The following is a 15,021-nucleotide window of genomic DNA, read 5'->3' as shown; positions in this document are numbered from 1 at the left end:
TATTGAAATGGTCAGTACCAAACGTTATAAATGATCTACACCTGCTCTTTGAGAACATCTGGAAAACTGAAAAGATTCGAGAAGAGGGGCAAATAGCATTAATCCACTCGCTGCATAAAGCGGGAGACAAACAAAATGTCAACAGTTACAGGGGAGTGTCACTTTTGCTAGTGGTATACAGAATATTATCAAAAGTTATCCTGGACAGAGTTGTAGAAACCTTAGACAAACAATTAGGAGAATATCAGGGAGGTTTTCGAAATAGAAGATGCTGCACAGAACAGATTATTAACTTAAAATCAATAGTTGGCCACAGATAGTTAACCAGCAAACCTATTACCGCATCATTTATTATTGTTTTTTTTTAAAAGCCATTTGATTCAGTAGACAGAGAAACAACAGATAAAATCAGTATAGAATTCGGTGTTAAAGCAAAATTAGCAAACATAATTACTGAAACTCTTACAATTACTAAAGCTAAATTTATGGGAGATGTGTATCAGCCACCAAAATAAAAATCACCTTTACTGTTAGCTGAGTTCTAGAAGAAAATTGTAAGGATCTGGAATTTGGAGCTAAAGGATCGTAAAATTGAACTAATATTTCTAGGAAGACAAATGGAATTAAGATAAGCTGCCTGGCTTTTGCAGATGATATTGCTATACTTTCAGGCAATCTGACAGACACAGTAATTCAAATAAATCTTTTGGAAGAAATAGCAAATAGAACTGGTCTCAAAATTTCCACAGAAAAAACAAAATTCGTGACAAACATAAAAAAATGCACCAAAATGCGTAGAGATGCAAGTAGGTAAAATAGTGTGATTAAGTAAGTTCAAATATCTTGGAGAAACTATACAGCGGAATGGAGCAGAAAAATTTCCAACAGATTTAAGGGTTAACATAATGAAGAGAGCATATGGTTTGACAAAGAATATTTACAACAAGAAATGCATATAAAGGAAAACAAAACTAAAACACTGTACCACTGTGGTAGACGGGAATGTTTGTATGGATGTGAATGCCTAACAATGAACTATGAGCTGGACAGACTAGAGGTACTTGAAAGATGGATAATTAGTTAACCAATGGGTGCAATACAGACTGCAGATGGCTGGAAAATGAGATGTATAGAGAATATCTACAAAAATACAGAGGAAGTATTAGAAGTAATGGCTAAAAGAAGACTAATCTTTTTTGGACACCTCTAACTAATGAATAAGAACAGGCTCACAGAACAAATATTCTTGTATTTCTGGAAGAAGAAATCGACAGTAGCTTGGATTACATAAATAAGGAAGCATCTAGAAAGAAATGACATTAAAGAATTGACATACAGAAATCTTTTTAAGAATAAAATATTAAATTCAGAAGGCTTATGATGCAGAAGAAATAAGAAATTGGGGACGACATGGACAGAACAAAGGAAAGGAAAACGTGGGGAGAAGATGAAGGCGTACTGGAAAAATAGAAAACAACAAGGAAAGAAGAGGAATTGAGATTTTTATGTGGATCTGATTGGTCAATATGAAAACTAAAGCAATAATAATAACTGCCTAGCTTTTTCAGCTGATTTGGCAGTGACATAAGAAAATCTAACAGGAGCAGTTACTTCTTCTGGAACGAACAGCCAATGGAGCTAGTCTCTGAATTTCAACTGGGAAAAAAATTATCATGATATATATAGTCAAACAACACGATATATATAGTCAAACAACACAGAAACACAATTAGGTAAAATAGAATGACATGGTGCATTTAACTATGTTGGGGATGACCTACAGCTAAATGGGCTAGAAAAATTTACAATAGAAGTAAGAATAAAATGGAAGGAGAATATGATTTAACTAAAAATATCCACAACAAGAAGTGCATCCATAGAAATACGGTATTATATGGTAAGATCAGAATTTTTATGTGCTTGTGAATGCTTTATGATGAACTAAAAGATGGGCAGAACAGATACACTTGAAAATTGAAACATAATGGGTGCAATACAAACTGCAGATGGTTGTAAAATGAGAGGTAATGAAGACATCCATCAAAATATGGAGAAAATATCTGAAGTAATGGCAAAACAAAGGTAAATCTGTTTGGACACCTTGACTGAATGAATGACAACAGGATAACAAAAAAAAAAAAATATTCCTATGTTTCTTTAAAAAGAAGTTAAGAAAATGATGAATTGCAAAAATATGGAAAGAACTAGAGAGAAACAGCATCAAAGAATCAGAAATAACAGAAAGAAACTTTTTTTAAGAATAAAATACTGAATTTAGGTGGCTTTCAAGTGAGAAGAAAGTGTTGAACACGCTACAACATGGACAGAAGAAAGGGAAAGGCAACTTGGAGTGAAGAGGAAGGAATACTGGAAAAATAGATAACAAGATACAAAGAAAGGAACTGACCTGTTATATGAACCTAATTGGTCAATCCAAAGATAAAGAAACAACAACGGCAACAACAACAATAATATAGTGGAAAAAATAATCAAGTGTGTGAATAAATATAAGTGTTGCATAAAACTGTAAAACAACACATCACTGTTATGTACATCAGCCGAATTTCCTCAGTTTTGAATTGTGCATTAGACAGAATAAAAGACAATTTCAGTGCCATTGCTACATATGCTGTCCATTGCTAACTTTTAATGCCATTAATTGGACAAAACAGGCCTGGAAGAAATACAGAGCAAAATGTGGAAGATTTCATGAAGTGTGGCATCCATCACCCTAAATTAATTGCTATAGGGCTTGGCCACTCACTTGAGAAAGGACGCAAAAACTGCCAGATATTTAGCATCTACATGAAAAGTCACTTTGAAGTAGTATTGTACAACAGGAAATCAGTCAGTCCATGAAACAATAGTAGACACAGACATTAATTACATACTACTCTGTCCTTCAGAAACAGGAGAGCAACTAAGACTGAAATAATTGACACCAGAATAATTAGATGACTTGTAAAAGAACTGCAACGTGTGAACAACATCAGCTAGGTCTAGTCACTTCGCAAGCATCAGGCAACTGGTTGATGCATGTGATTGGTATGCAGAAAATGATTGATGTCTGACAGCAGTACAAGTCCAGGTCATTGTGATGAGGAACTACTGGAAGTATACACTGATAAAGCAAGGAATATATTATTGTTGCAGCAAGTGTAAGAATAAAACTATGTGATATCGCACATTACATCTGATTGTAACATACTAACACCCATGGAATATTTGAAAAGGTATGCAAGCTTGCCAAAAATGGCCCTTCAGAAGTTGGCCGAAAATCATGTCTCATATCGGTTGTTTCATCTTTGAAGAGTCCCAGCAGTGTTTTCTTTACTACTACTACTACTACTACTACTACTACTGCTACTGCTACTTGGTCCAATCACATTAACGTGACCATTGCCTGTGTTTGATGTTAATGGGCAATAACCACTTAGACAGCAGGTGGCAGCACTATCAATGGAGGGTATATAAACCATATCAGGGGGACATGGAAAACTGTACAGTCATTGTCATAATGTGGGAACAGGGCAATTTATCTGACATTCAAAATAGTATGGTCGTTGGTTTTCAGATCGAAGGTGAAAGCATTTCTGAAATGGCTAAGTTTGTTACATGTTCAGGTGCCACCATGGCGAAAGTATACCATGCATGGCAAAATGGCACTATTCAGAACTTGAGCCAAGACATCTGTGGTGCACTGAGGTCCATGGATGACAAGGATGAACAATGGCTACAGAGATTTATTTGTATGGGTGAACAGACGTGCAACTGTTGAGCAACTGATAGCCCAGATGACTTGTGGTGTTACCAACAGTATCCCTTCAGCAAACTTTGTTACACACGGGCCTCCGCAGCAGGCACCTGCTTCATACATCCATGCTGATTGCTGTTCATCAGCAATGAAGGTCGTAATTTGCATACCAGTACTGCAACTGGACATCCACTTAATGGGGCCACAGTTGGCTGTTTCAGATGAATCACTTTTTATGCTCCATTGGACAGATGGCCTTGGCATGCATGTCATTAAACATCTGAAATAAATACTCTGCAACCAGAAGGGAGTGTTATGGTCTGGGGAACGTTTTTGTGGCATTCCCTGGGTGATCTTGTCATTCTGGAAGGCGTAATGGATCAACACAAGTGTGCATCTATCCTTGGGACCAAGTCCACCCTTACATGAAGTTTGTTTTTCCTCGGCATGATGGCATCTACCAGCAGGACAATGCAATGTCACACACAGCTCATAATGAATGTGAATGGTTTGAAGAGCACAAGGATGAGTTTACCGTACTTCCCCACCCACCAGGCTCCCTGTACTTAAACCTTAGTGAGACTCTGTGGGACTACCTCGATCAGGCTGTTTGCGTCATCAATCCTCAACCAAGAAACTTAGCACAGCTGGCCACGGCACTGGAATCGGCATCTTTCTACATCCTGTCAGTACCTTCTGGAACCTCATTGACACTCTTCCTTCACGTCTTCTGTTACAAAAGATGGTTATTCAGGCTTTTGACTTGTAGTCACATTAATGTGGCTGGACAGTATATTATTATTGTTGTTGTTATTATTATTATTATTATTATTAAGAAAAGAGCGCTATCCTCACTACATCCTGGAATTCTGGAAAGAGGAAATTATATGGCATTTATCTGAGGGCACCAGTGGTGATGAGGATATCATCAGTTTTTACATTGCCCATTCTCCGATCCTTATTTTATTGTGACCCACTTTATTGTTTATATTTTCATCACATGGGACTAAAACTTTAGTTACAGGGCAAGATCTTTCATCTGGCTGACGTTCGATGTTGTCAGACATTTTAACCTCCACCGTTCTATCGGTACATATTTTTTATCGTAGAGATTAGTGTTATGTCCAGCTGTCATGACTTCTTTAGGGGAAGTGGTTGTACCATTTTTGAACAGACTGAGATACTCCCAGAGCTCTCCATATTTGCCAGTGATGACCCAAGCACACCTTACTGTTTTGCATGGGCACGAAATTCTGTTATGAGGTCTGTGGTCTATTGTATGCAACAAAGTTTACAGCTGTCACCTTGAGTGGTTCTAAATACTACTTTTTCATAGCTGTTCATCTGTAAGGCCTGATCTTGTTCAGCCACTATAAGAGCTTCTCATTCTTCCCGCATACCATTCGTGATTGGAACCGGGAAGGGGTGGTGACAGATGTACACAAAGTACCTAGTGACAGACACTTTGATGTGGCTTGTAGATTGAAGTAGCATTTTGGAGGAATGGCAGTTTAAATCCTTGTCCAGCTATCCAGATTTAAAGTTTCCATGGTTTCCTTAAATCACTCAAGACGAGTTTCTCAATAAAGGAAGTGGCATATTTCTATCCACATCCCAAGCTTATGTTCTATCTATAATGAACATGTTCTCTGGGGGACGTTGAACTCTGATCATCCTTCCTCCACGATGGCACTTTTTTCTGAAGAGGAATTGAAATTTACAAATTAATGCCATACTTGCTTTTATGCTGAGAGCACTGCTATTGCCCTATTCAGTCGTACTTTGGTGAGTTGTTGTGTAACATATTCAAGTAAGTGTATGTGTGTATTATGCTTAGTCTGAGCAAATTTTAGTCTGCCAGGAGTGTCAAAACAGCACACACTCTGCTGCGAAATGAATATTTCATTTGGGAGTCTTGTTTTTGTATTGTCTTTTTGGCCCTATAATATGTTAGATATGGTGGTCGTAAACCATTTGGTTGACCCAACAAGAAATTGTGGAGTAAAAATACGTTTACTGTTAGGATTCCTCTGTTGTCCCTTTGGCAGGTGCAGTGATGCACCACAAGGAAATTAATTCACTCTCAGTCAAACTTTTCATTGTGGGCATGAGAGATATTTGATCAGACTGTAGTACCCTTAAAAGGAAACAAATGGAGCACAGTGGAGCCACTACCTATGTTCATACATTTAGTTGAGATTTATAATGTAATTCATTTACAGTATGTGCTTTATAAAGCTAGTATATTATCAAATTGTTATTAATTTGGTAATCAGTACCACGGTTTTCAAGAACCTGTAATATTGTTACATCTTCTCCTATCCTGCAATGAGTATCACAAAGATGATACTGTAATTCACAAGGGATCAGTTGAACATACTGATACTAGTCTTCATCTTCGTCCAGTTATGTAATAACGACGTGGTGTGTGCCACCATGTGTGTCCAAACAGAAAGTCAACAGAGCACAGGCAATATTTCTTTTGTTTATGTATTAGATTCTGGAATGCACTTTATAGTGATAGATTATCTGCAACATAGTCATAGGTCTAGTTGAGATTGAAATGCGACAGTTTGGTTGTTAGTCTATGAAGCCAACAAACATGAGTGCAGAATCTTCTTAGATCTGGTGACATACTCATCTGTAGTGTAGCTTGAGGTCTAGGTAAGGCTGAAGGTCATTGCTTGGTTGTGAGAGGGCAAAGCAGTATTTAATGTCTCAGTTAATTCTTCAAAAGCATCAGCCATGATGAATAACTATTTGAGTAGTCACAATTTTGTCCAAAGCTAGTGAGGAGTGATACAATTTGAACACATTTCAAAAAAGACTTTCAATTCAAAAGCTATAATTTCCCTAAGGCATCTCACAGGTGTTAACAACGTACCAGATGTAATTAAGATAACAGATATGGGTAACCTACAAATATGGACATCACCGCCAGAACCCAAATTTTTCAGTAAATATTGTTGGGACATCTAATGAGAATAAACCATTAGAAGTTAGTTGTGTTGTGAATATCCACTGAATCATTTGCATTGTCATGCTGTCTGTGTATATTTTTCTGCAGTGGCCCTTACACAAAGACTTCAGTTTTATTTCAATAGAGAAACTCGTGACTCAGTATTAACCATGTACCTCTGTTGTTGATAGGTGGTGTCAGCGATGGGCAGCAGTGATCAGAGTGCCTGTGATGACATGCTGAAATTCTCTTGTGGTTCATGGCTGCGTGACAATAGTATCCCTGCAAGCCGCAACACATGGAGTCAGACTGAGCAGCTACTCTCTAAATGTAAGCTCAGGTTCTTTACTACACTCTCATGTCTTAACAGTATGTGCTTCAAATATTGCTTGCATATACTCCACACCTATTAGAACTTCAGTGCAATGTTTTAAACTCACCTGGATTACTTAAGTTCTGAAACATCCTGGCAGATTAAAACTGTGTACTGGACTGAGACTCAAACTTGGGACCTTTGCCTTTCGTGAGCACGTGCTCTACCAACTGAGTTACCCAAGAATGACTCACAACCCATCATCACAGCTTTACACCTGCCAGTATGTCTTGTCCTACCTTCTACTTAAGTTCTGTTTGTAATATTTGCCTGTATAGTTGTATATGTTGATTTCTACATTTATTTTAGTTTATGTCTGTGCTTTCGTGTAGCACCTGACAAGTGTAAGATTTCACGTTCTTACCCTTCAGATCCTCAAAAATAGTTTACTTTATAACATAGAAACTCTTTCACTGCTGTTTTCCACTGATTGCTTCTACCATTTTAACTCCAGATGTTTTCATCATTTTTGCCAAGCTCTCCTTATTTTAAAACAATGGAAACTCCAGGTAGGAAAAGAGATATTCCTACTTACTGTAAAGGAGACATGTTAAGTTGCAGACAGGCACAGACACTTACATAAATCTTTCGGCCACAACCTCTGTCAGCAAAAGAGAAACACAAACCGTTCATATACACAAACAAGAACAACTCATCCATCTGACTGCCAGCTCCTTATTTTAAACTTTTTTTAAAGATGTCCCCTTTTCTGCTCTAAAAATGTTGCGTGAAGACCTGAAAGACAATTTCAGTGTCAAGTAAAAAAATTATATATTCATAACACACACACATTTTAAAAAAGTCAATTCTTTAACCATGTATGTACACATGTAGATTAACTCGAACAAGGTACGAATCTCAGGCTGAAGAGCTAAAACTAAATAAAAATGATTTCTGCCACCCACCAAGGTATTTTATCTGTAAAATACTGCATTTGTGTACAATTAGTGTTTGAAGGTTAATAATTCCGAAAACACAGATGCACAAGTTACCAGAGAGAAACAGTACTGCAATATTTGGCAAAAAGCTAAACACTCACTTGAAATAATACACATTAAAATGTTGAGTACTTACAAGAGTTGTATTTCCCAAAATAGATATTGCCACGTTTTCATTCATTTTTCCCATTCTCGTCATCGAAGTGTAAATGTGAAGTTTCAGTGAAGTGATGAAAACAACAGCAGAATGCAGTAGCTTGTGGCGAAGATCTGGGTAGTATGATAAATCAACATGGTTTTTGATGTACTTCTGCAGTGTGGATGTACATAAAAATGTATATAGTTTGTCCAAGTGTTACACTTGTGAAGTGTGCGTACTGTTCCATTGTTCTGTCTTGATTTTTCACAAATGCCGAATTTGAGAAATAAATGACCTTGATGGGTAGCAGAATTCCGTATCTGTATTTTAAAATCATTTTTATTTGGTTTTTGCTGTTCAAATGGAGACTTCCTCTGTAAGATGAAATGTTTATACCATTTAACAGAGTGTTACGTGGAACATTATTATAAATCAAAAAAGCATGTTCAGCAGTATTTTAATGCTAACACCTAGTAAAAGTTGTTCCTACTGAACCGTCTGCACCTATTTAGATGACGTACTGTATCACTTGCTAATAGTGAGTTTCTGACAAATACACTCAAAATTTTTGTGAATAACGGAAGCAGATGTGTGATGTAAGTGGGGGTAATTTTCAATACATGTGCGACCATCAAAAACTGTGTTGTACTGCTAAGCTACTAGCAACTTTTTGCATTGTTTTATTTTCCTACCGCTACACAAATGTCAACAGTGTCTCAGAAGTTGATTTCCATCGGAACAAACAGAACCGGAGCTTCAGGTGCTGCATAATTTTGCAAAAACAGAAAATTTGCAAATGTTATTTCTACGTGTAGGCTGGTTTCTCATTGATGGCAGATGCTCTTTCATGCTATCCTGATAAATACTAAAATCTTATCAATGATTGTGCCATCACTATCTGCTTGTTGGTTCCAGGAACTATGTGTAATGTTACTATGTAATGCAAATAGTTCTGATGAGGTAAAGATTGTTTTAGATAATTGGGCTATAAATTAAAAAGGATGACAAAAATGTCAAATGGAATTTATTAAATAATTTTGTGCTAGCACATAACTCTTAGATTTCTTTGGTTATCACACGTTTCTCAATCCACATTTTGCCTGTACCTAAGCTCTGCATTCAAGTAATTATTATCCATCATGGCCAGCAAAAAGATCAGTCACAGCAGCTTCATGCTAATGACTCTGGACGAGTAGTAGGACCCAGTCAAAACAATCACGTGATATTTAATGCATAGAGTATCTACATTTCTCCATCTGACATCGGAGGTTGAGAAAACTTTTTTCACTATAGTCACATAACCCTCCTGTTCAAAATCAAAGGGCCATGACTAATTCTGAGCACTTGCTGCTTAAAGCCACCTCAGATTCCACTCCGTTTGTAGGCCTAACTGTATTTATGAATTCAGCTAGTGACTTTCAGTCCTCTAAACCTTGGCTGAAGACATAATTAGTGTCAATATGAGTCATGTTTTATAGCCAGGTGCACCCATTGTGCTCAATATTTTCTTCCAAAGCATTCTGCAGATGTCAAATGAGATCCCCAGCAAACATACAGAATGGACACTAACTGTCGATCCCTACTTGCCAGCTATTTCCGTGAGGAGTGGCATATATGCAGGTGTAGAGTAGATGTAGACTACCTGCATGAACTTCGACTTCCCAATGATCAGTAAACTCACCGTCTGTGTTTGTCTCAATCTATTAGTGAGATTGACTCCAGTCCCAATGGATGAAGCTTCAAGTACTTGCTCAGCTGTACTCTCAGCATTGGGCAAGACCTCAGATATATTTTTAGGGCGTGAGGGAAGACCCACAGGGCTGCCAACTACTGCTGATTGTCCGTAATTGTTATGGGTTTTATCACCTTAGTTATGAAGTTACAATAAATGGCTAAAATAATTAGGGAAATAGACATTTCACAATTCAGTGTTTTAAAAAAGTCAGAAAAGTTACTGTTTACATTTCACTAATCATATATTATTAACATATTTTATAAAATGTAATGATTTCCATCCTGAGTACGTAGTAAACCTATCTATGAATGACCAGCTTAGTAAGATAGATTATGCTGAGTTATGATGAAAATCTTTTGTCTGTGTGTGTCAGCTTAAAGGATAGCAACAAACTGCATTTGAACCAAGTGATGTCACAAGGTTCAACGTGTTTGTCTCATCTGTAAGCTGTTGCCATTTTTCCGTGGAGGTAGGTTTTTCTAATCGTGTGATGTCACAAGATGTGCAGTTCACTTATTAATCCATACTTAGTAACACACCCCCACATTGTCGCTATTATAGTAATGGCTGTCTCCTTTTAAATTTTGGCTGGAGTAAATTATAAGACTGATTTCAGTAATTCTCCATCCACATCATTGCTCTACAATTCACACTTAAGTGCCTGGCAGTGGGTTCTTCAAACCATCTTCAGATTATTTCCCTGCCGTTCCATTCTCCAACAGCAGATGGGGAAAAATAAACACTTAAATCGTTCCGTACATGCTCTGATTTCTCTGATTTTATTATGATGCCCATTTCCCTCTATGTAGTCGACAGTAACATATTATCACATTCAGAGGAGAAAGTTGGTGATAAAAATACCAGGATTTTTTTGACATAATCTGTGTTTGATGGTTTTATTCACCCTTTTGGAATCAAATACATTCTGTACACGGTGTTAGTCGCTAAGAATTTTTTTAGCTGTTTTGTGACAAAGGTAAGGAATTAGACTTTTTTTGTGCCTTTGGCAACTGTTCCTATAAAGGCAAGTATGATATCTGGGGGGGGGGGGGGGGGATATTACAACCTGGAAGCTTCTGTAGGTGTTCCAAGTACCAGTAGTTATGGATTTACTGATAGTGTCAATTGTAGTAAGAAGTTAAATAAAAAATGATCACAATTAAAAAGTAAGTACTCTGAAAGAAGGACTAAGTACAGTAGCAAATTCAGAGAGTTATATTGTGAAACACTAAAGTGTTATCCTAATCAGGCTCCTAACTTTAAAAAATTTTCTGGAGGAGGGCCTCCAGCCCCTACCCCCCTTCCCCCCCTGCTGTCCGCGCTCTGTATTTGGCATGTGAGTACTGACAGACTCTTCTCAAGGATGGCAGCTGTGGACATGTGGAGTCAGTGCCCACTCTCTCTTTTCACTCAGAGAATTTGCATCCCCATCACTATTCACCATTCAACCTCAAGTGAATGGGAACTGGGAAGGTTCACACATATCAGAAGGCTCTGTGGTATCAGCGATCTCAGGAAATACAAGAAATTTCTGCTGTGGGTGCATCGATGCCACCGCAGCCCCTGACATGAGCATGGAGCCTGTGGCTGGCAACACAACTTCTGACTGCTTCTGGATAGTACACAGCAGGCACAATCTGCCTTTATCTGCACACAGTTATACAATAATAAATAAACTATGAATCCGAGCAGTTGCTAGATGCTGATGCTGCTTCAGGCTATCATAATACTAGCCAGCTCACGTTACACAAATTCTTCCAAAATACCCAAATACAGTACTTGGAAAAAATAGTAAATGCTACTGTGTATAGATAAATAATCAGTTACTGTTCGCCTCTTTGTATAAGCGTGCATAAAAGACTACATGCACATACAAACTAAATGCAGCTGCTGCTGGTAGCTACTTGCTGCTCTACGACTGGGCTTAATATTGCATTGTCAGCAATTCCCAAGAATACACAGCAAGCTTCGAACTTCAAGAGTATTGTGAGAAAATATTCATAAATAATTGTTTGTCAAACATTCCAGTTTGCAATAAAATAAGCCTGGACATGTCAGTTTTTGGAAACAATACTTTTGGGTTAGGTGAGTTTAGGCAACTTCACGTCACATGATACATAGTCAGAAGTAGATATGGTTGTTTGAACTGTTTGTTTGTTGCAGCTGCTATGCCACAGGAGCTACACATCTGAGTTAACAGCTCCAATTTAATAAAAGAATGGAATTCACTAAATTTAGATGCCTCTGCATTTATGTTAAACTATTACTACAAAACATTGTAATTGTGTTTTGCAGTCATTATTTATATTAATTAAGGAAGTGCTGGACTGAGACACTATGGAACCACAATCCCCAATGGGTACCACTGGTCAAACCCCAAGATCACACTAGATGGAAACTAATAAGCAAACCCTGCTCTAAACAGAGAAGAAAGAGAAATTAATGCATATCATATTCAAATTTTATTGGAGTTAAAAATAATACTAAATGAAAATTACTTACTTAGGTATGTAGTTAACATGTACTCTTTATTTTTTCCCACTACTTTTGTTTTGATTGCTTTTGTGAGGGGAAACCACTAATTTTTGACACACCTGGGGTCCTATCCAAACCAAGTATGCAATGAAGATGTGCAGAAGTCATGTGATACATAACATTCACAGTACATGATATTATTAATTTTTGTTAATAGGTAAATCATTTGGTTGTTCTAAGAAATGTGTCAATAAAATAGAAGTTTTGTCCACCCACGAATTTGTTTGGCTGTACTTTATTAGTAGCTAAGCAATTATCATTGCTGGCAAATTATTGAAGATCCGTATTCTTGACTAATCAGTACCTACTTGAACCAAGTAAGTGACTTTATATAGTTATGAAGTACGTCTGTATTCCAAGCACAATTCTGCGTACAGAGCCTTCAGTTTGCAAGGAAAATGTGTTATTTACAATGAATTACCTCAAGAAATAAATTGACATCAAGAGAGTGGATAGTTTACCCATTTATACGAACTACTTACTGTAGAATGTTTTGAATTCCTATGACATGTAATACATATTGCATGCTTTTGAACTAAGAAAATTACCTTTGTCTCGGTGAATTACCCCAAAATGTTATATGATATGACATTACAGGATGAAAGTATCAAAGTAATGTCTGTTTTTTTATTGTTATGTAATTCTTTTCTGATCCCACATGTGCATCAAAATTGATTTGTTCAGTTGTTTCAGAATTTCTGTGGTGTGCTCCTATCAGATAAATTATAAATTCACAATATCAAGAATTCCACACTGTCAACCTCTTTTATTTGCAGGCCTTAATAATTTATGTGTGTCCTTAGTGGTAATCTCTTGCAGGTTCCGAAATGTAATTTGTGAGTTTTTCAAAGTACAATGGAAATAAAAAATTTTTTGATGTCGTTAACAATTTCTATAATTATACTTGATTTGCTATTTGTGACAGAGTTCATAGTCTACAAAGAGAATGGATATTTTATGATGAACAATAATTATACAAGAATAAGTAAGCATCCTCGGATGGAACTTCCTGGAAGATCACAGATAATTAGTTCCTAGTCAAATGACCTTAATATAGGACTCATCCTATTAACACTCATTGTTTCATGTTGGAGAGATATGCTGTCAGAAGTATTCAGACACCTCTGTGTAATGCAAAATTGACTGCTAGATGCCATGAGGGATGACTTATCAGTACTAAAGGAGATGGGGAGTATTGTATTGACAGTAATGACAGAATGGGTTGTCGGGAAAGCTCAATGACTTTGAACATGGACTAATAGTTGGATGTCACCTGAGTAACAAATCCACCAGGGATATTTGAGCTCTACTAAAGCTGCCCAAATCAGCTGTTGGTGAAGTGATTGTGAAGTGAAAATGCATATGAACAATCGTAGGTAAACCACAACTTCAGTGGAAACGTTTGGGTTTGGCAAATACCTGGAGAATGTTACCTGCCATCGTATGCAGTGTCAACAGGAGGAGGTGGTGTTAAGGTATCAGGCATTTTTTGTGAATAGGATGTAATCCCCTTATTGTGCTTAAGAGCAAAAAATGGTTCAAATGGCTCTGAGCACCATGTGCTTAAGACACTGCTAAATATGAAAGCATATAAATACATTTTACAGCACTGGGTATTGGTACAGCAGTTTGGCATGACAATGTGCACTTTCATAAAGCAGCATGTGTGACGCAATGGTTTGCGACCAATGACAATCCTAAAATGAATTTGCCTACCCAGAGTCCTGACCTGGGACCCAGTGGAACACCTTCAGACTGACTTAGATCATTGACTTTGCTCTAGAGATGCAGTGTTTGAAAGTGCCATCAGCAGAGTTCATGCTGTATAAAAGCAGAGGGTTGACACATTCTATATTAATGTACACTATTAGGTGTCAGGATACTTTTGATCAAATAGTGTATGTTATGTTGTGTGTGTTTCCAGAAAATCGTGTGACAGCATAATATTGTAATTCACATATATGTATGTTGTGATTTACAAAGAGAAGGGCCTTTAACAGGTCACAGAATATACTGGTGGCAGCATCAGCATTCTCACTATAAAAGGGGGGAGGGGGGTGTGTGGAAAAGGAGAGGAGCTCAGAACAGGGAAAGATCAGTGGATGCGTTGACAAGAGTGTGCGTGGACGTGAATTGGGATGAGGTTTAGATTAGATTAGATTAGATTTACTTTCATTCCAATTGATCCGTAGTGAGGAGGTCCTCCAGGATGTGGAACATGTCAGAAAAACAACAATACATGACAAATATTTAAACTAAAACAAATAAGCTAATGTACCATTCCACAGGTCCCAAGTGGAATGATCGTCATTTTTTAATGAACACTAAGAGTCATTTTACAAATACTATTGCACTGAATTTAAAATAAAAAAGTTTTATATTTATTTATAAGGTAAGAAACATGTAATACAACTACTGTAATACTTATTTACAATGAACACATTACTGCACTGAAATGGTGCAGAAGTTAGATTATACTTACACACACACACACACACACACACACACACACACACACACACACACACACAAATTTTCAGTGAACACATTACTGCACTGAAATTGTGCAGAAGTTATGTTGTACTTAT

General features: G+C 37.2%; 1 protein-coding gene across 1 annotated transcript in view; it reads left to right on the top strand.

The window, feature by feature from the left end:
- Nucleotides 1-15,021, top strand: part of LOC124606266 (endothelin-converting enzyme homolog) — a 630,503-nt gene that overhangs the window by 449,472 nt on the left and 166,010 nt on the right. Inside the window, exon 2 of the mRNA XM_047138244.1 lies at nucleotides 6,905-7,043. Within this exon, the coding sequence (XP_046994200.1) occupies nucleotides 6,905-7,043 (139 nt within the window). The remainder of the gene's footprint in view (nucleotides 1-6,904; nucleotides 7,044-15,021) is intronic.

The sequence above is a fragment of the Schistocerca americana genome, chromosome 3 (genome assembly GCF_021461395.2).
Source record: "Schistocerca americana isolate TAMUIC-IGC-003095 chromosome 3, iqSchAmer2.1, whole genome shotgun sequence".
Classification (NCBI taxonomy): Eukaryota; Metazoa; Arthropoda; class Insecta; order Orthoptera; family Acrididae; genus Schistocerca; species Schistocerca americana.
The sequence above is the reverse complement of the archived record's forward strand: the minus strand, read 5'-3'. Positions and strand labels throughout refer to the sequence as shown.